The following is an 18940-nucleotide window of genomic DNA, read 5'->3' as shown; positions in this document are numbered from 1 at the left end:
TTCGTCTGCAGCAGGTGATTCCGAGTTGGCATTTGGTTCTTTCTATTTATAACGGAAGGTATCACACGGCGCTTCACAGTTTAGGAGCTCTTCAAGGTACTCTGCCGAGATCTGTTTTCAATGTCACCTTACTATACTTTCTTTTTATTTCTTAGAGCTTATGTTTGGGGGAAATTGCATACTTAAGCTAGGCTTGAATGTTCCGTAAATGTTTCGCTTATTGTTCTGTCGGAAGTCCTCTCCTACCTGAGTTAAGCGTTGCTTCTCACTTTTTTATGTTGACTCTTTTCTTACTTGTTGGAAGTTCTTTAGATTTTCTGGTGTTTCCTGAGCAGTCAACTTACGCTTTCCTCCGGTCTTCGATTGGCTTATCTCCTTCTGGAGACCGCCATGCGTGTCTTCTGCTTTTCTCCAGGAAAACTGTTTCATACCTACTGTCAAGAAGTGCATATTTCTTCTGAGACTAGCGCTCCTTGAAATGTCTGCTGTTTCTAAGTTCCTGTTTATAGAACTTTACTATACGGATAGCTTTTTAGTTTGATGGGTTCTTGGTCGAATTTTGAACTTAAGTTTTGAAAGATAGAAACACAATCTAAGTTTGTAGCCCTGAGGGCCTTGAGATTTAGAATTTCCTTCCCCACATGTCTCGAGATCACTATATGATCAATTTGGAACTCCCTAGTGGAACACTGGAGATATCCACGTTTCCTGTTTTCTTGGAAGATGTTTAAATGATGCTGATTTCATTGACAGATCAAAATTGTCCTATTTATTAAAAGCATTTTTAATTTTTTAGGTTTCTATGCTGTAAAAGGTAGTACATGTGTAAAACCTTGGCCGGTCGTATGATGTTCGTTCGGGTTTAAGGTCTTTGGTTTCCTGTTTCCCGAAATAGTTACACACAAAATTTTAAACTCCTGCCAACTCTCAACGTAATCTCCCTGCAAACATACACACTTTTAACTACATCAACGCCAAGAGTCCACGGTAGCTGCGATCGCTTCTTTAGCACACTGGAAGATCGTTGACGCAATGGCGGCGCACCTGGAGGATCCGATCATTCAATGTATGAGAGCAGAACAAATGAATAGGAAGTTTCTCCTCCGTATGACGATGAATTGCATGAGGATTGATTAACATGGAACTTGTTACGAAATTAAAATTATGTGTTCGGAAACGGGATTTCAGCCAGTAACCTTTCCTCTCTCTGGCGATGCTCTCGCAGACCGATGCTGTCCGTTCACGACCCACATCCCTCCTCCACAGTGTGAACCTTTACACTTTCTCCCAGGTTACCTAGTCTAGTAAGACATATAAAAGAAATTCTGTCGAGTTTGGAATGCATGAGAGAGGTACAGGGGAACCTCGTTTATTGATATTAGGTAGGCAGAAACCCAAGCGGATATCCGCGTGAATTAGCACGCTGCTTCCGGGATTCTGGGGGGCGCACCGACACTGGATCAAATGCACCCAGCGCATTAACGACGAGGAGCGGTGTGCCGGCCAGCCTTGATGTGGCTCTTAGGTGGTTTCCCACATTCGAGTAGGTTAATACCGGGCTGTTCCCCCCCCCCCCCCCCCCCTTTGTTACGCGATTCGGGACCATTTAGAATACTTCATATTATTAACAATAGACGCAAACAGATGAAGTACACAATTTACGTCCCGGGAGGAAAGGGGAGCGACCACTAACATTGCGAAATCCAGATTAACGCACTGATCCCGGAAGAAATGGGATAAGCCTACGAAAAAGAGGACTAACATAACTGACGCTTGTCGTCCCACTCTGAGACCATTGAGCAACAGCAGTGGCTCATTGTGGGAAGGGAACACATGTTGCAGGTTGCCTGCAGACACGGCCCGCGTAAACAGATGCACCAAAGTATCCGACTGAAATGGCGCTGCAACCGGACACGTGAAGAATGGGAGTTGAAGGGTACTGAATTAACTATGCAAGTTGGTATGCATACTTTCAAATATTTGTGATATCTTCCTTAATTAAAAGTAAAAAGGTACACAATTTTTGTAACATCGTGCCGATTCAGCGATATTGAGACCCAAGAGAAGGGCAGGCCACGGCGTGGAAATCATACCACGTGACACTGCAGGTCTTACGAGTGCCAGCAGCCGCCTCCAGCTGGAAGCGAGCAACTATTCCCGACGGGTTTAATAATTCTTGACTGCGAGTTTAAATGCATGCAAGTTTTCGATATCACCTTCATTGAGTACCTGTTCAATTAAACATTGATTTCTTTGGGCTCTGCGTAGAGCCGAGCGTTCACGAAGTGTGGCGGGCAAGCCGGCTAGTGTGACGTCACAGGTTTCTTGCGAGGCCCGTATTTCTCGTGGACCAGCAGATATAAGGGGATTGCTTGGCTCGGAGAGTGGAGGCATTATTACTTCCACGGCGCACGGTCCCGCCCCAAAGGATCATGGTAAGCACGTCAGGTGGGGACGCCACAGGCGGGGCCAACGATATACACGGGCCCTACAACGAACTTGTGACGTCACACTAGTAAGCTTGTGCGCCACACTTCGCGAATGCTCGGCTCCATGCGGAGCCCAAAAAAATCAATCTTAAATTGAAAAGGTACTCAATGAAGGTGATATCGAAAACTTGCATCCATTTAAACACGCAGACAAGATTTATTAAACTCGTCGGGAATAGTTGCTCGCTCCCCACTGCAGACGGCTGCCAGCACTCGTGTGTGTGTGTGTGTGTGTGTGTGTGTGTGTGTTTGAGGTTTACAGGCGCTAAACAGCGTCGTCATCAGCGCCCAAACGCATAAAAACAGGAACACATGCCGTGAAGGGACTAAGACGAACAGCGAACAAGGAGATTGGCTAAAAGACACAGACCCGACCAGTTCCAAATCCTCACATACGGAGGCAAAACAAGAGGAGAAGGAACACACTAAAAAGGAAAGGAAACTCAAGGAAAAGAGAATAGAAACCTAAGGGAAACAAGGAGGTAATAGTGACTGGCGGACCTCAAACCTGAGTGAGCCAGTCACCCAGCAGCACATTAAAACCCCCTCCCTAAAATCCGAGGCAACAAATTGGACACACAAAACCGTAAGACCTTAACCACAGCCGTTGCGTCATCTTGCAAAATAGAGGGCAAATCCGGTGGCAAAGAAACCACCGCCCTCTGGTCAGAGAATAAAGGACAGTCAAGTAAAATGTGGCGGACAGTAATCTGGACGCCACAAGCACTGCAGATTGGGGGGTCCTCCCGCCGGAGTAAAAAACCATGTGTTAAGGGACTGTGCCCGATGCGGAGGCCAGTGAGGAGAACCTCATCCCGTCTGCATGACTGGTAGGACGTACGCCATGGCCGCGTGGTGGCCTTGACCAAACGCAGCTTATTTTCATCAACTGCCAGCCACTCCTCTTCCCATTGACGAATAACACGAAAACGCAAAAGGGAGGTAACAGCATGGAGGGGGACGGCACATTCAACAACGTGAGGGAAGGAACTTGCATCTTTGGCAGCCACATCCGCCAGTTCGTTTCCCCTAATACCCACGTGCCCCGGCACCCAGCAGAAAGAAACCTCCTTCCCCTGCCGTTGCAGGTGGAGTAGGGCATCATGGATGTTCTGGACGACCGTGTCCGCTGGGTACAAGTGTTGCATGGTCTGAAGGGCACTCAGGGAGTCAGAACAGATGAGGAACGTAAGACTGGGAACACATCTCATCTGCTCCAATGCCCGCAAGATCGCAAACAATTCGGCATCGAAGATGGTAAACGCTGCAGGAAGCCGTAACTTGACGACTCGATCAGGGAAAACAACAGCACAACCAACAGAGTCCCCCTGTTTAGAGCCATCCGTAAATACTGGTACATGGTCGGGGTGCTGCTTTAAAATATCGTAAAATAAGGAGGTAAAAACAAACGCAGGAGTGCAGCTGCTCCGGTACTCCGACAAGTCTAAAAGGACGCTGGACCTCTGGAGCAACCAGGGAGTCAGGCGAGTAAAACCTTGTTGTTGGGGGGCCACACACTCCACACCAAGGGACTCAAGCAAATGCTTGGCACGAATCCCAAATGGTCTTGTTGCCCTTGGACGACTGGAAAAGAGACGTTCCATAGGCGGTCGGGCAACAGTAGGGTACGCAGGGGATGTAGGACAGCCAAGGAATTGACACACCTGTCGCACCATGAGGAGTTTCCGCCGGATGGCGAGCGGCGATTACCCTGCCTCAGCACACAGGCTGGGGATGAGACTGGTACGGAAGGCACCAGTGGCCAGCCTGATACCCTCATGGTGTACTGCGTCAAGAATCTTCAGATACGAAGGCCTTGCTGAGCCATACACGGTGCAACCATAGTCAAGACGCGATCGAACGAAAGCCCTATAAAACTGCAGCAGACGTGCCCGATCTGCTCCCCAGGATCGATGGCTCAGACTCTTCAAAATATTCAGTGCATTCAGGACCCGCACCTTGAGGTCTTTAATGTGAGGTAACCACGACATCTTGGAATCAAAAGTGAGGCCCAGGAACCTCACAATGTCTCTAAAAGGAAGAACGGTGTCCCTCAGACGCAATTCAGGGGAGGTAAAAAGGCGTCGAGAACGATTAAAATGAACACACACACATTTGTCTGCAGAAAAGGTAAAACCTGTCTTCGCAGTCCATGCCTCTAATCGCTTTATCGTAAGCTGGAACTGCCGACTAGCAGTGACAAGACTGGAGGAAGAACAGAAAACAGCAAAATCGTCCACAAACAAGGAGCATTGGGCAGGACTCCAGATAGTGGACGTGATACTGTTAATGGCGACGGCAAAGAGGGTGACACTTAAAACGCTTCGCTGAGGAACACCATTCTCCTGCACGTACAAATCAGATAGCACATTACCAACCCGATATCGAAAGAGGCAGTGGGAAAGAAAGGACCGAATGAAGATGGGGAGACGGCCACGAAAGCCCCACTAATGGAGTTGATTGAGGATAAGGCGGCGCCAAGTAGTGTCATTCGCCTTATTAATGTCAAAGAATACATCTAGACAATGCTGGTTACGTAGGAAGGCCTGCTGGATGGCCGCCTCAAGCAGGGTCAAGTTGTCTATAGTTGCACGACACCTCCAAAAGCCACACTGAGAGGGGCTTAGGAGCTGCCTGGTCTCGAGCAGCCAAACCAGGCGACGATTGAGCATGCGTTCCAACGTCTTCCCGACACAGCTCGTCAAAGCAATACTTCGATAACTACTGGGATGCATTCGGTCCTTCCCTAGTTTGAGGAGAGGAATCAAAATCGCCTCCCTCCACGAGTCAGGGTACGTGCCGGATAACCATATCATATTAAAACAATTGAGGAGAACTTCCTTGGATGGCAGCAACAAGTGCTGCAGCATGCTGTACCGGATTTGATCATGACCAGGCGCAGTATCATGAGCCATAGACAGCGCCGAATCCAGTTCACACATTGTGAAGGGGCAGTTGTAGGGTTCCGAATTTGGAGACTGGAAGTCCAAGTGACCCCTCTCGATGGCAGTGCGGTAGCGGCAGAAATCTGGATCACAGTTAATAGTGGCGGTAGATTCCGCAAAATGCACGGCCAGTGTCTGGGCAATGTCTCTTGGCGCCGTGAGGAGACATCCCTGATGCAGCAATGCCATGACAGGTAGTTGACTGGGTTTCCCAGAAATCCTCCTGATGGCTTCCCATACTTTCGTAGAATTAGTGGAGCGAGAGATGGAGTTCAAGAACGATTGCCATGACCGTCGTTTGCTCTCTTTAATCACTCGCCGCGCTTTGGCCCTTGTCACCCGAAAGGCCGCAATATTGTCAGCTGAAGGACGGCACTTGAAGCGGCGCAGAGCTGCACGGCGGGCTCGGATGGCTGAGCGGCACTCAGTGGTCCACCAAGGGACAGGACGCCTCTTGGGATGACCGGATGACCGTGGGATTGACAATTCAGCAGCATGGGAGATCACGGCTGTAACGTGGTCTACCCATTCGTGGACGCTGGCACGGTGTTCTAAAACAGCCAGTTGGCTGAAAAGTGTCCAGTCAGCTCTGCAGAGGTGCCACTGAGGCGGCACTGGTAATGCCACAGCCTCATCCAGGAGGCGAATCCAAAGGGAGAAGTGGTCACTAGAATGGAGGTCAGCAACAACCTCCCACAGACCAGAATCCGCGACTGCTGGAGAGCAAAAGGAAAGGTCAATAGCCGATGACGACCCGGAAGCAGTAAAGAAATGAGTGGGAGCACCAGAGTTGAGGATGTACAGTTCTTCAGACATCATGAGGCTTTCCAGAATGCGACCCCTGGGGCATGTAGTCAGAGAGCCCCATAAGACATTATGAGCACTGAAGTCCCCCAGAAGAAGAAATGGGCGGGGGAGTTGGCTAATAAGGTCTGTGAGAGCCGCAGAGTCTATCGCATCCTGAGGTGGTAAGTAAACTGAACAGACTGTGAGCCTCCGACGCATAAGAAGGTCAACTGCAACTGCTTGCAAGTCTGTTACGAGAGGGAGCTCAGATGAGGGGTGCATGTCACGGAGAAAAACCGCAACACCACCCTTTGCCCTTTCCCCCATCAGATCGTCTTTTCGATATACGGTATAGCCCCGTAAAGAAGGAGCATCAGTGGCCCGAAAATGTGTCTCTTGGAGATGTAAGCACAAAGGGCACTCTCGTACAAGGAGTTGTAATTCGGCCACATGCGTCCTGAACCCATTCAGGTTCCACTGCAATATGGGAGCCAGTGATCAGGGTGGCTGAACTTTCACCCTGCCTCTGTGCTTTGGAGGAGAGCCTGTACTGGCCGGAGATTTATTCTTGGGACGAGAAGATCGCCCCCGGTCGACATCAATGTCCATCAGCTCCGATGACGACCCACGGGAGATGTCAGACAGTACGAAGGCCTCGTCATCGGACCGACCCTGACTAGTCTCCTCAGGTGGCAAAACCTTCAGATTCGGCGTCTTTGTCCTGGGGGGGCTTAGAATGCAGAGCCTTGTCAACAGTTGGAGCTTAACTCACCTGGGCAGAAGTCCCCAAATGGGGAGAGGCAGGAAGTACCCCAATGTCAGCAACCACAGCCTTGTCCGACGTTGCGGGGAGAGCCGCAGGTTGCAAAACAACTGCAGCAGCACAAGTGCACTGGCAAACGCAGGTATTAGTGCTAACACTAGCAACCTCCGTTTGTGTAGCAACAGTGGCCAACTATACCAGTTTCTGCAGAGCGGAAGCAAAAGATGTTGTAAACACCGGAGGTTGCATGGCCTTAAAGAGCTTCTTGGCCTCACCATAGGGGATGTGCTTAGATGTTTTAATCTCCTGTATCTTCCGTTCTTCGAGGTAGATGGGGCAGACCCAGCTCCAGACAGGGTGACTCCCAGAGCAATTCACGCACTTCACAGGCGATGAACAATCGGCTCCTTCATGGGCAGGCTGACCAAATTTACCATAAGTGGCTATCTCATTGCACCCCAACGTAGTATGCCCAAAGCGCTGACATTTAAAACAGCGCTTTGGGTTGGGGAAATATGGCCTTACTGGCAAACATAAGAACCCCGCTTTAACATGCTCTGGGAGTCTCGGGCAACTGAACGTGAGAATAAACGAGTCGGATTTGACTAGGTCCCCATCGACTCGTTTCATAATATGCTGCACGTCAACAATACCTTCATCAGCCCACTCAGATTTTAACTCGTCTGTCGGGGTATCCACCAAGTCCCTACATGTCACAACACCCTTACTATAATTCAAAGTGGAGTGGAGCTCGGTCTCGATAGTGTACTCTCCAAGACAGGTTGCTTTCCAAAGAGAAGCGACTTGACAGGAACTAGAAGTCTCAACTAACAGAGTACCATTGCGCAGTCGCTTAACAGATGTCAGTGTACCTGCAATTCCCTCAAGACCCTTGTGGATGTAAAAGGGAGAAACCCTCTCAAAGCTACCCTCCTCCCGTTTAATAATCAAAAACACATTCTGATTATCAGCACGTGCTCTCTTATGACAGTCTGATAAATCTCTAGCAACACCAGGCGCAGGAGGACTCACTGCACGAAGTCGCTATTTCGATGGGGTGTGTTTTCCTACCAGTGGCCCACCCAATCCACTGGTAGGGGGAAATGTAGAGGTCGAAGGGTGCATTGCGGTCCCACGAGCAGCTAGGGAACTAAAGGTCCGCTCAGACAGAGCCCCGCGTGCCTGAGTAAGCCGTATACAACTGGGGTGTGGCAGGTGCCCCAGAGGTTGCCCGCTTGCGACTGTTCCACCTCTACAGCCATGCATCTCATAGGCGCGGAACACACCGGAAGATTGAGGGGTTTTTATAGAGGTTGGCCTTCCTCGCAATCCAGGCGGTCAAGCCAAGGTTTCCATTCCCCGCAGCACACAACATTCCACCGCCGCACCATACGGTGGTCGCTGAAGCATGTCCGGGGGTTACGGGGACACGAGACTGGCGGCGCTGACCAGTCCCCAGCTCAGGACCACGGGGTCGCCAACCCCGTACTCAGCAAATGAATGCTGAGCCCCTGGGGACGCCAGCACTCGTAAGACCTGCAGCATCACGTGGTATGAAGTACGTGCCACAGACTTTCTCGTGGACCTCGGGCCGATGCCACTCTACAGGGAACAAACAGACGCGCCAGCGGGAGGATCGGGAGTTCGTCCGAGGGTCACTCCATAAGAAATGCACTCTATTTTTGTAAAAATACAGTTTTCATTCTGCATGTGTGAAAGTTTTACAGTGTGTAGATACATCCTTCCCGCTTGTTTTCATACCTAGTTCAACCTGTTCTCGCGAGTGGCATGCCTTCAAAATAGGTGCTACACTTGACGTTCGTCAGAAGCAACGTGTTGTCATATAATTCCTGTGCTGTGAAAACGAGACAGTGGGAAACATCCACGAGGTTGAAAAAGGTGTATGGAGATGCTGCTATCGATCGCAGTACAGTTAGTTGGTGGGCAAGCAGGTTACGTGATGATAGTCCTCGCAGCGGCAGGCCTCCTACTGCACACACGCCAGACAATGTGCAGAGAGTTAACGAATTGGTGACTGCTGACAGACGCATATGTGACAACACTGAAGAAACTTCAAGCTCGACTGAGTCGTGTTGGGCCACATCTGTAAAAGCAGGATGTTTTGCTGTTGCACGACAATGCACGGCCACATGTCAGTAAAAAAACCATGGAAGCGATCACAAAACTCGGATGGACAACACTGAAACACCCGCCTTACAGTCCTGACCTGGCTCCATGTGACTATCATCTCTTCGGGAAACTGAAAGACTCTCTTGATGGAACAAGGTTTCAAGATGATGACTCCCTTGCGCACGCTGCCAAACAGTGGCTCCAACAGGTTGGTCCAGAATTTTACCGTGCGGGTATACAGGCGCTGGTTCCAAGATGGCGTAAGGCAGTTGAGAGGGATAGAAACTATGTGGAGAAATGAAAAATATTGTTCCTAAAGGATATATCTACACACTGTAAAATTTTCAAACATGTAGAATAAAAGATGGATTTAAAAAAAGTTCTGGAGTGACCCTCGTATATTGGTGTAAATAAGAAACACAGGAAGGGGAAGTAAAGGGAAAGGAGGGGTAAGAAATCATGACGATAAGGCGCACAGGGCATTGTGGTAATACAAGGGTGGAGGTAGAAAATTTGTGACAGACCGGGATTCGAACCAGAATTTACTGCTTCTCACGAGCGGTTGCCGTAGCCGCCTCGGCCACCCGGACTTGGTCCTTGCTCACTCAGATTTCCAATTTACGATCCCCAGTGCCAGAGAAAAGTCTGCAGCCGAGTGATTAACTTGAGGAGCACGACCTCCAGGGGCCGAACATCCTTTCTTTCCATGTAATTTCTATGACTGTGAAAACCGTCAATATTAAATGATTCATTTATTATTTCCGTAATCTTTATCCTGAGAAAAGGAGAAAAAATTTTCTTAATAAGAGTGTAAAAAGTGGATGCACAAGAAATTTCAGTCCAATAAGAATACTCATTTTATTTATATTATTTTATCTACATGCGCGGCAAGCAAATGTATTACATATGGAGCATTGTACGAGTCAGGATGATGATGATAATGAAACATGGTAAACAGTAATTATTGCGACATACAGCACTTGCAATGAACTCCGAACCTTTGCATGTGCATAGTTTTTTGAATGTGTCGATTGCTAAACAAATGTGAGATGCATTCGTAAGCGGTTTTCGGTCATCACACCATAACGCGGCGTATCACGCGTATCTGCTGTTGTAGTTGCGTGGCACAGAAATAAAAGACCGCTAGTAGCGAGATTCGATCCTCAGACATCGTGTTTATAAAACTAAGCGTCCCTCAGACATTGCGTTTATAAAACTAAGCGTTTACTCGCTTGGTAACTAGCCACCACACGAAGTATGTAAGCAAACTCTATTTTGTCGACAACGATTAAGAGTTGCGTCTTGTTGCTTACGTCTGTCGAAGTCCAATTCGTGCCCTACACAGCCTGTCAATAGGAATCAAGTCGGTGAGGGGAAGTTCGTACGGTCGCCTCGTGAACGTTAAGTCAGTCTCGACTCTTCAGAGTGTTTAGTAATGTCAAACGGACAAATGTTGTAGTAATTGCATTTGCAACATTCACAATTCGAGATCTACAGACTTCCTATCTCACACAGCTCAGTGTCTTCGGCTGCTTCTTTTTTAATCAAGATTCATTTCTGTACAAATATTCCACGCTTGCTTAACTCAATCATAGCAGTGGAGAGCTACGACGAGGAGTGATTTTCTATACCAAACAAAGAGTTATTTTATGTAACTGTGTCTCTAACTTCTCACGCTATTCTTTTTCTTTTTTCAAGAATTTTCGTCATCTATGTGTTATTAATTTCAGTTTGTCTGGCGTGTTACACAACGTCGGTGTGCTCATTACCATGTGTCCCTGGAATGAGCAGTATGTCTAATGTAATCTGCAGTGTCGATAGAATCATAATGGACCAACATACTCTGCAAAACCACGCCAGCTGGGCGCCTCCCCAGTTGGCGCAGGTGCTGCGAGAGAGGGAATTTGTGTATAGTTCTGAACAACTCCATCGGTCTCTCGCAGACGTATGCACACAGTATTCTGTGTCCATTCACCAAATAAGAAAAGTGGAAGCAACCACGCGCAGCCGGTGCACTACTGAGGTGCAGGACTCACCTGGCGCTGCTGACCGACGCCTGGGACAGCCCGGTGACGCGCACGTTCCTGAACGTGATCCTGAGGTTGATGTTTTTGGTGCCGTCGCTGATCTCGATCAGCGGGACATCCAGGGGGTCGACGGGCACCACGCCGAGCGAGGGGATGCCTGTGGGCACAGCAGCAGCCTGCCTCAAGGTCACAGTACGAGCAGTAGTTACCTTATGCTGATTATCAACCCGAGGAAAGCACTCTGTAACTATGAAACTTTATAGCAGTCCTCTATACATTCACCCTTAAGTGCGTCTTGCTTTTTCTCAACTATGAATGACATTATGGAGATCTCTGTTGTAGAAATCAGTCTCAGAAATAATTCTCCAAGTATCTTCCACGCAACAGTTTCTTCAATAAAGAAAACAGAAATGCAGCAGAGGGTGCCATGTCGGGAAAATACGGGGAGTTACGCAGAATTTTGTAGCCCAAAGTAGCAATATTTCTGTTTTACACGTGTAGCGCAGTAGGACCAAACTGAGGAACAAATAGGCGTGGGCACGTAACAAGTGACTAAATGAAACTGACACCACAAAAGTAACAGTAGATAAAATGAATTTGGCAACGGCCTTTCCCCAGTGGATACACCGGTTCCCGTGAGATCACCGAAGTTAAGCGCTGTCGGGCGTGGTCGGCACTTGGATGGGTGACCATCCAGGCCGCCATGCGCCGTTGCCGTTTTTCAGGGTGCACTCAGCCTCGTGATGCCAATTGAGGAGCTACTCGACCGAAAAGTAGCGGCTTCGGTCAAGAATACCATCATAACGACCAGGTGAGCGGTGTGCTGACCCCATGCCCCTCCTATCCACATCCTCCTCTGAGGATGACACGGCGGTCGGATGGTCCCGATGGGCCATTTGTGTCCTGTAGATGGAGTGTTTTTTTTCTGGATAAAATAAATTTACACAAGCCCTAGGCAGACGACAAGCTGTGAGTACATACTAGCATGAGACATGTTTGTCTGTTTATAGACGCTGTCTTCACAATTACTAAACTAATTTTCATGGAGTTTTCAGGCTTAACTTGATCGTAGACAGGGACAATATATAAGCTTTATTTCATCAAAATTGGAACGCGAGAAAAGAAGATGTTTATTTGAAATTTGTATCTAAAATAATCTGCTCAGCTTAGTAGTACAAATGTTTAATCATCGAGCCATAGTACACCAAAGAACCAATAAACAGCGCTGTTAGTCTTTTTTTAAGTCAACGACAAATGTATTTTCTGAACTCTACGTCACTGATGGAATTAAGTGTCACAATCTTATCTTTACGAATAAAATCTAAGATTGAACTTATTAGGCTAGGATTTACAGATTTCGTCATTTGGATTTGCAGTTCCTTGTATTCTCCGTTTTTTCAGTTAAAATTGTTGGATGTAACGTCCACCAGCTACACAAAACACCGTTTTTTCCAAGTTCGCAAACATGTTTCAGCACCTCTGTGCCATCATTAGTAGGTTTCTGTTTTATTTAATCTGTAATGTGAACATTTTTAATAAATGATTACAAAATTATGTGGATATATCGCGACAAACTAAATTACGTTTAGAGCATAAAGTGATAGGTTAACTCCTAACAAAATTTCTCATCAACATCGTCTGGTTGCAGCTGACAAGCTACCTGTAATAAATAATACACAAGTGGTTCTGAAAAACCATGCAAACCGAGTGTAAAGGAAGATTAAGTAGCGCCCTTTGTTTTTCAGCGATGAAAGCAGATTCTGCCAGCATGTAAGTAACGATCGACTGCGCGTACGACGTAGACCTCTTGAGCGCTGTCTCGTCCGAGACACACTGCCCTACGCAGGCCTTATGATCTGACGTGCGATAAGCTACAACTCTTATTCATCTTTAGTGTTTCTGGAAGGGACGCTAACCAGCGCTCGGTACGTGAAGAATGTTGTTAGACCCGTCTTTTTTCCGCTCTTGCAACAGGAAAATGATGTGTTGTTCCAACAGGATAATGCTCGACCACACACTGCCCGTAAACCTTACAGTGCTCTGCCCTGCATAATCTCCGGACTTGAGCACGCATGGGAGGACAAGAAGTGACTCGTGCAACTCGTCAGCCGACAACAGGTCGTATCCTAGGATAGTATTCACCACCTGCGTGATCTACTGCATGCCAGGGTCAGCACCTGCGTTGCCACTCGTGGAGACTACACCACGTACTGATGTGCGTGTCTCAGCATGATTCCATACGTGTTACCTCAGTATCGCTTGTACTATTGATTTGTAAATGTAATCATTTCATGTACTCCACGTGCACTCTTGCAACAATAAATCTATTATTTTCCGGTAGTGTAGCACTTCTCTTTTGTCATTTTAAAAATAGGGGTTTTTCTTCTTTTCTCCCACCTACAATTTTTCTTTCGGGCCAGAGTTTTTTGGGTGTGTAGATCGACAGCTGATCTCGTCCAGCGGTGATATTGTCTAAAAGATTGGGAGCGACTGCAGAACAGGCGAGAAGCCTCGCTTCAGAGCGCAGCGGTGACTAGAAGTCCCGGAACTTGACTTTTGCTCACAAATGATTACGATTACACTAAAGTACCTCTAGGTGTCTCGCTACACACCCTTCTTCAATCAGGGTGGCAAGCGACTAACAGCTTCGGTCCATCATTTTCGTATTTCCGTGAGTTTGCAGCTTTATGGTTCAAATGGCTCTGAGCACTATGGGACTTACATCTGAGGTCATCAGTCCACTAGAACTTAGAACTACTTAAATCTAACTAACCTAAGGACATCACACACATCCATTCCCGAGGCAGGATTCGAACCTGCGACCGTAGCGGCCTCGCGGTTCCAGACTGTAGCGCCTAGAACCGCTTGGCCACACCGGCCGGCTGCAGCTTTGTGCTGGTTGGTACGGAAGAGCAGTGTGTCTGCATAAAGTTTTGTTTTAAACTTCTGAAAACGGCAGCAGAAACGCTCCTAATGTTGAAGAACGCATTTGGAAGTATGCACTTGGAGCCAACGCTTAGGTCAGACGCAGACTTGAATTGGTATAAGCGTTTCAAAAACGGGCGAACATCGACTGATAATGATGATGAGTGTTCCAGTCGGTCGTGAACTCGTATCACACCAGAAAATGTTCAGAATGTAAGTAATCTGATTCTGAAAATTGTAGACAGACCTCTGCAACACCTTAGGAATAAGTCGTAGTATATGCGGACGCATTCTGTGAGAAGAACTACCCATAAGAACGATTGCGGTGAAGTCTGTGCCACACCTCCCCAAGACATCAGAAGGAACACGCGTTAAAACTTGCAGCGAAGATGATGCAAAATTTCTTTCAAAGATTGTCTCTGATGACGAAAATTGTTTTATAGCTAACATTCTCAAAATCACAGCAATCGCCACAGTGGAAGAATCCTTCACCTCGGCCAGACAATCTCGATATGTCAAGAGTAAAATTATGTCCATATAAGGACATGTCGGAAAAAACACCCACTATCGCATATCGTGTACATTACACAACACATTTTTATAAAATCAAAATGCTAGAAGTATGAACCATATGATCTCTCACTCAAGATGAAATTAATGTTGACGGGGCAAAACTGTGAAACAGCAGAAGATATTAAAGTGTAATCTTGGAGCGTATTAAACATAGTGAAGAAGACCGACTTCCACGATGCATTTCAAAAGTTGCAGAAGGGTTGGCATGGGCGTATTCGATCCAAAGATGACTACTGTAAACGTAATGATGCAGAATAAGAAGAAGGTAAGACGTATTAATTTTAAATGATGCTTGTGTGCAACATTGGATACGACCTTGTAGCCTGCCGCACAACGCTTGCAGCTCCTTTAAGGAACTGATCACATTTGTGATCGGCTCAGCAGTTTTCACGCTCAGTACGTGATCTGCGATCTGCTTCCACAGAACAGCGTTAAAAATTTTTGCTTTTGCGTTTTTATTTAAATTACTTTGAGGTCCGATGTTTTGACGTTGCGGCAACAAGTAGTGTACGCAGCCAGCCGCCAGAATGGTCCACTCTTCATAGTGATATAAAATCATTTTAAAGTCTTTGTCTTATACAAAATAAGCTTAAGAATTCTGAAATTGACGAATGATATAGAACCGATAGCCTTTATAAACACGCCAGAAAACAGTTCTTAACTTAAATTAGGGCTAGAGTTATATATTTTATTTACTTATTTATTTATTTTTTGTAAGTACTGAAATTTTCCCGTCTTGTGTCTCTGAATCTGTTGACCTCAGTGAAACACAATTTTCTTTTGTTGATTACAATAAACTACGTATATTGGTACTGGATCTTTTAAAGTTTTGTAAAGCACTGCGTTTGGTATCTGGTAAATCAAAACTGGCCCAGAAAATTTTGCTTGCGCCATAAGATAAGCAACACAACTTACTTAAGTGCATGAAGTACATCTTAAGGTGCACACCAGTTTTATTTTGTCCACCCAGTATAAGCTACGGAAAACTGAAAAAATCATCACAAAAAGTATGAAGTTTGAAGTGACTGTTTGCTACAAACACCACGTAAAAAGTTTGAAATTCTCCCATGATAGGCACCTGTGGACTGTCCAATCAGTGCTGGAACTTGCTCTTTATTGAAATGTGTCTAATCTTCGCATTAAGTACACTTTTCTACATGAAATCTGTCAGCCGCAACGAATGCTTTGTGCAGCAGAATGGTAACACATAGGGAGCCGACAGCACCAGTTGGTTCATTGCTGGTGGTTGCATGTCAGCCAGCTATAGCTATCAATAACCAACTACTTCTCTCTCGTCACTGTTTTGTGAAAATTTGATGTTCCAGTAGACCCATCCGTTTTTCAATTTCTTTCAATGTGTTGGTGTAGCTAAAGTGTGAAAGGTGCTACGTTTCCTTGATGTACTTTCAGGAGAGCTCTCCAGCTGTGTGCCCAGATGCTGCTGATCCTTCAAGTATGCAGCTGTCAGCATTTTATAGGGAGTAAGTAAACTGTCAAGGGAGGTTTTCAACGTCTGGAATTGGCACCTCACTTTAACTTCAATGTGTTCCCCGCTGCTCCGCGAAGGCATACACGCAACAGCAGTGAGCGGACCAAAAGTAGGGATGACCCGGTAGGTGTCTCACCTGCGGCCACCAGCTTCACGACCACGGCCACCGCCTTCTTTAAACAGTCGTTCACGTCGGGGCTGTCCCTCTTGCAGACTGGGTAGTCAGGAGCTGGAACCAAACGCACAATGATAATTAAACTAAAGTAAGCAGGCAAGTATCATAGCGGTCGACAGAGAAAGACAAACACACATACGCACAGTACTGCAGTGTTACAGTTACTTGGACCTCGACGCATGGTGCATATCAATATATTTCACATCAACAAATAATGCCAGAGGTGAAAGTAGTAACACTCAGAAATCCTAGGACTGACCGTGATCGAACGCGAGACCTCCGGATTCATATACTAACTTTAACATCTTATTGCCTCTCATGCTGTCTGCCCAAACATGACTTGTGCGGCTAGTTCCCCACGCTATGGTGTTAAAAGTTTTGCTAAAGCGTGTAATACTTCTCTTCAGCGTAACATAATGACCACGATTTCTCTTCCAAGCGTCAAATAAACCCCCTTTTCAAAACAGATGTACGATATTTCTTCCAAAACAAGCAGGAAACCTCTTGCAAAGCCTTAGGAACTCTTCTTCTAATGTAAATCAGTGTTAAAGGTCAGTGGTTCTAATAAATGATTATAGCAATCCATATTTCAATGAAGAAGTGTAAATTGATTTGGCCACATTTCAACTCTAAAGCATAAGAAATGAGAACTTTAGTTTCCTTTAAATACTGCACTCAGTGAAGAGACAAAATTTACATTCTACAGTTGTTGACAAAACCGAGGGTTCTTCGTTTTAGATTGAAGAAGAAGGAAGCCTTTAAGAAAAACAGTGACACAATGGCTGATGAAAGTCAGGCCAAACAAGACACCTGTGGCGAGCGAAGGGCTTCATGGCACGCAGGTGGCCCTAAAAATAAAGTAAAAGAGAAAACTCGGTCTGGTAAACAGGCCTGCCTTCTTTGTCCTATAAGAGGATCATTGTTTGTTTCAGAAGAGGAGCAATGGCCATTCGACGAGAGTACTCTTGTCTGGTTTTTAGTAGAGTCTTGTTAATTTCAGAAAAAAAGACTTGTCTGTTGTAAGAGACTCACACTCTATAGTAAACAAGTCTTTTTTTGATGTGTGTATAATACGATTTGACATAAGCGAAAGAGAATGAGCGAAGTAGACTAATTTTAGGGTCGAACGACCACTTACTTCAGGTATCCTTCGAATATTAAATTCTTTGAACAAGATCCTGAACGTAGGCTTTCCACGACACTTTATTATCTGTCTGAACACGTAGACATTTGAACTGTTCAGCTTCACTCATGGTATGCCCATTCTGTGAAATTAAAACGTCGGGTTTTGTTAAATTGTGTATTAAGAAACTGTAAAACCTGAGTCTTACTGTGATTTAGCGTTAGTTTATTTTCTACAAGCCATGAACTTATGAACTGCACTATTTGAAAGAGAACCAGTGTTGCACACAACATCCTTCACTACCAAGCTAGCGTCATCAGCAAACAGAAATGTTTTAGAATTACATGTAATACTAGAGGGCATATCATTTATATGAATAAGGAACAGGAGAGGCCCCAACACTGATCACTGAGCCCCCCCCCCCCCCCCCTAATTTAACAGTGCCTCACTCAGACAGCACATCACAGCCATACTCAACACTATCAACAACGTCCTTTTGCTGTCTGTTGTTAAAGAGGTGAACCGATTTTGAGCTATTCCCCATATTCCATAATGGTCCATCGCCGGTAGATTAAAAATCGAGAACTGGAGAGGTAAGCATATGTTGAGTAGTGCCTTACAAACAAACACAAAATATTATTTGATGAAACAAAGGTTTTGTCCAGGCTCCAGCATACTTGGATTCTGTAATTAAAGAGGCTGTGGAAATAAGAATTAGTGAGGACAACTTCAACCACGATAGCGGATATAATCTCAACGGTGCGTGGAGGCGACCTCTCGATGCAGAGAGGAACCAGAGATATTCATCTCAACGTTTACGCTGCGACGGGAGCGGTGGTGCCATCAGCGCTGACGTCGTCACCATCTGTTACGGCATTACCTGATTTCTGACCAATCAGACGACGTCTGTGGGCTGTATAAGGCTGCCACAGCAACCGTTTCCTGACGAAGACGACGAGGGTGATTCTCAAAAATTCGAGGTTTTACTCTGAATTCTTACTGTTTGAGAGGTTGCGATCTTGTTCAAGTGTGACTAACAGACGAAGTAGAGGGATTTCAGGATTGCGTTGCTGGTATCGTATCATGCCTGTGTAGCCCAGACGGAATTATGTTATGTACTGAACTTAAAGACCAGCTGTTGAAAGAGTAGCAGCATTGTACCTGCCCCGATAGCCGCGCCCCTGAAAACACACGCTTCCGGACTGGTGGAAACGCGCCAGTCCCGGGTCGAATCCGACAAGCAGGTTAACGACGAGAGCCGGTGAGTCGTGGTGTCTGGATGTGATTTTTAGGGGGTTTCACACACCTCACTTGGTAAATATCGGTCTGATACCGACGTTTCCCGTTACACTGAGGTGACAAAAGTCATGGGATGCGTCCTAATATCGTGTCGGAAGTCATTTTTCCCGGCATAATGGAGCAACTCCATGGGGCATAGACTCAACGAGTTGTCTGAAATCCCCTGCAGAAATAATGAGCCGTCCGTAATTGCCAAAGTGTTGCTCGTGCAGGATT

At 46.4% G+C, this 18940-nt stretch overlaps 1 protein-coding gene and 1 pseudogene across 1 annotated transcript in view; one reads left to right on the top strand and one right to left on the bottom strand.

The window, feature by feature from the left end:
* Positions 1-18940, bottom strand: part of LOC124545248 (protein takeout-like) — a 57616-nt gene that overhangs the window by 17468 nt on the left and 21208 nt on the right. The window contains exons 2-3 of the mRNA XM_047124121.1: positions 16264-16356; positions 11150-11297 (exon numbers count right to left, since the gene is read on the bottom strand). Coding sequence (XP_046980077.1) covers positions 11150-11297; positions 16264-16356 — 241 coding nt within the window. The remainder of the gene's footprint in view (positions 1-11149; positions 11298-16263; positions 16357-18940) is intronic.
* Positions 11740-11857, top strand: LOC124546080 (annotated as a pseudogene).

Source organism: Schistocerca americana, chromosome 8 (assembly GCF_021461395.2).
Source record: "Schistocerca americana isolate TAMUIC-IGC-003095 chromosome 8, iqSchAmer2.1, whole genome shotgun sequence".
In the NCBI taxonomy this organism is placed as follows: domain Eukaryota; kingdom Metazoa; phylum Arthropoda; class Insecta; order Orthoptera; family Acrididae; genus Schistocerca; species Schistocerca americana.
This window is presented reverse-complemented; position numbering and strand designations above follow the sequence as displayed.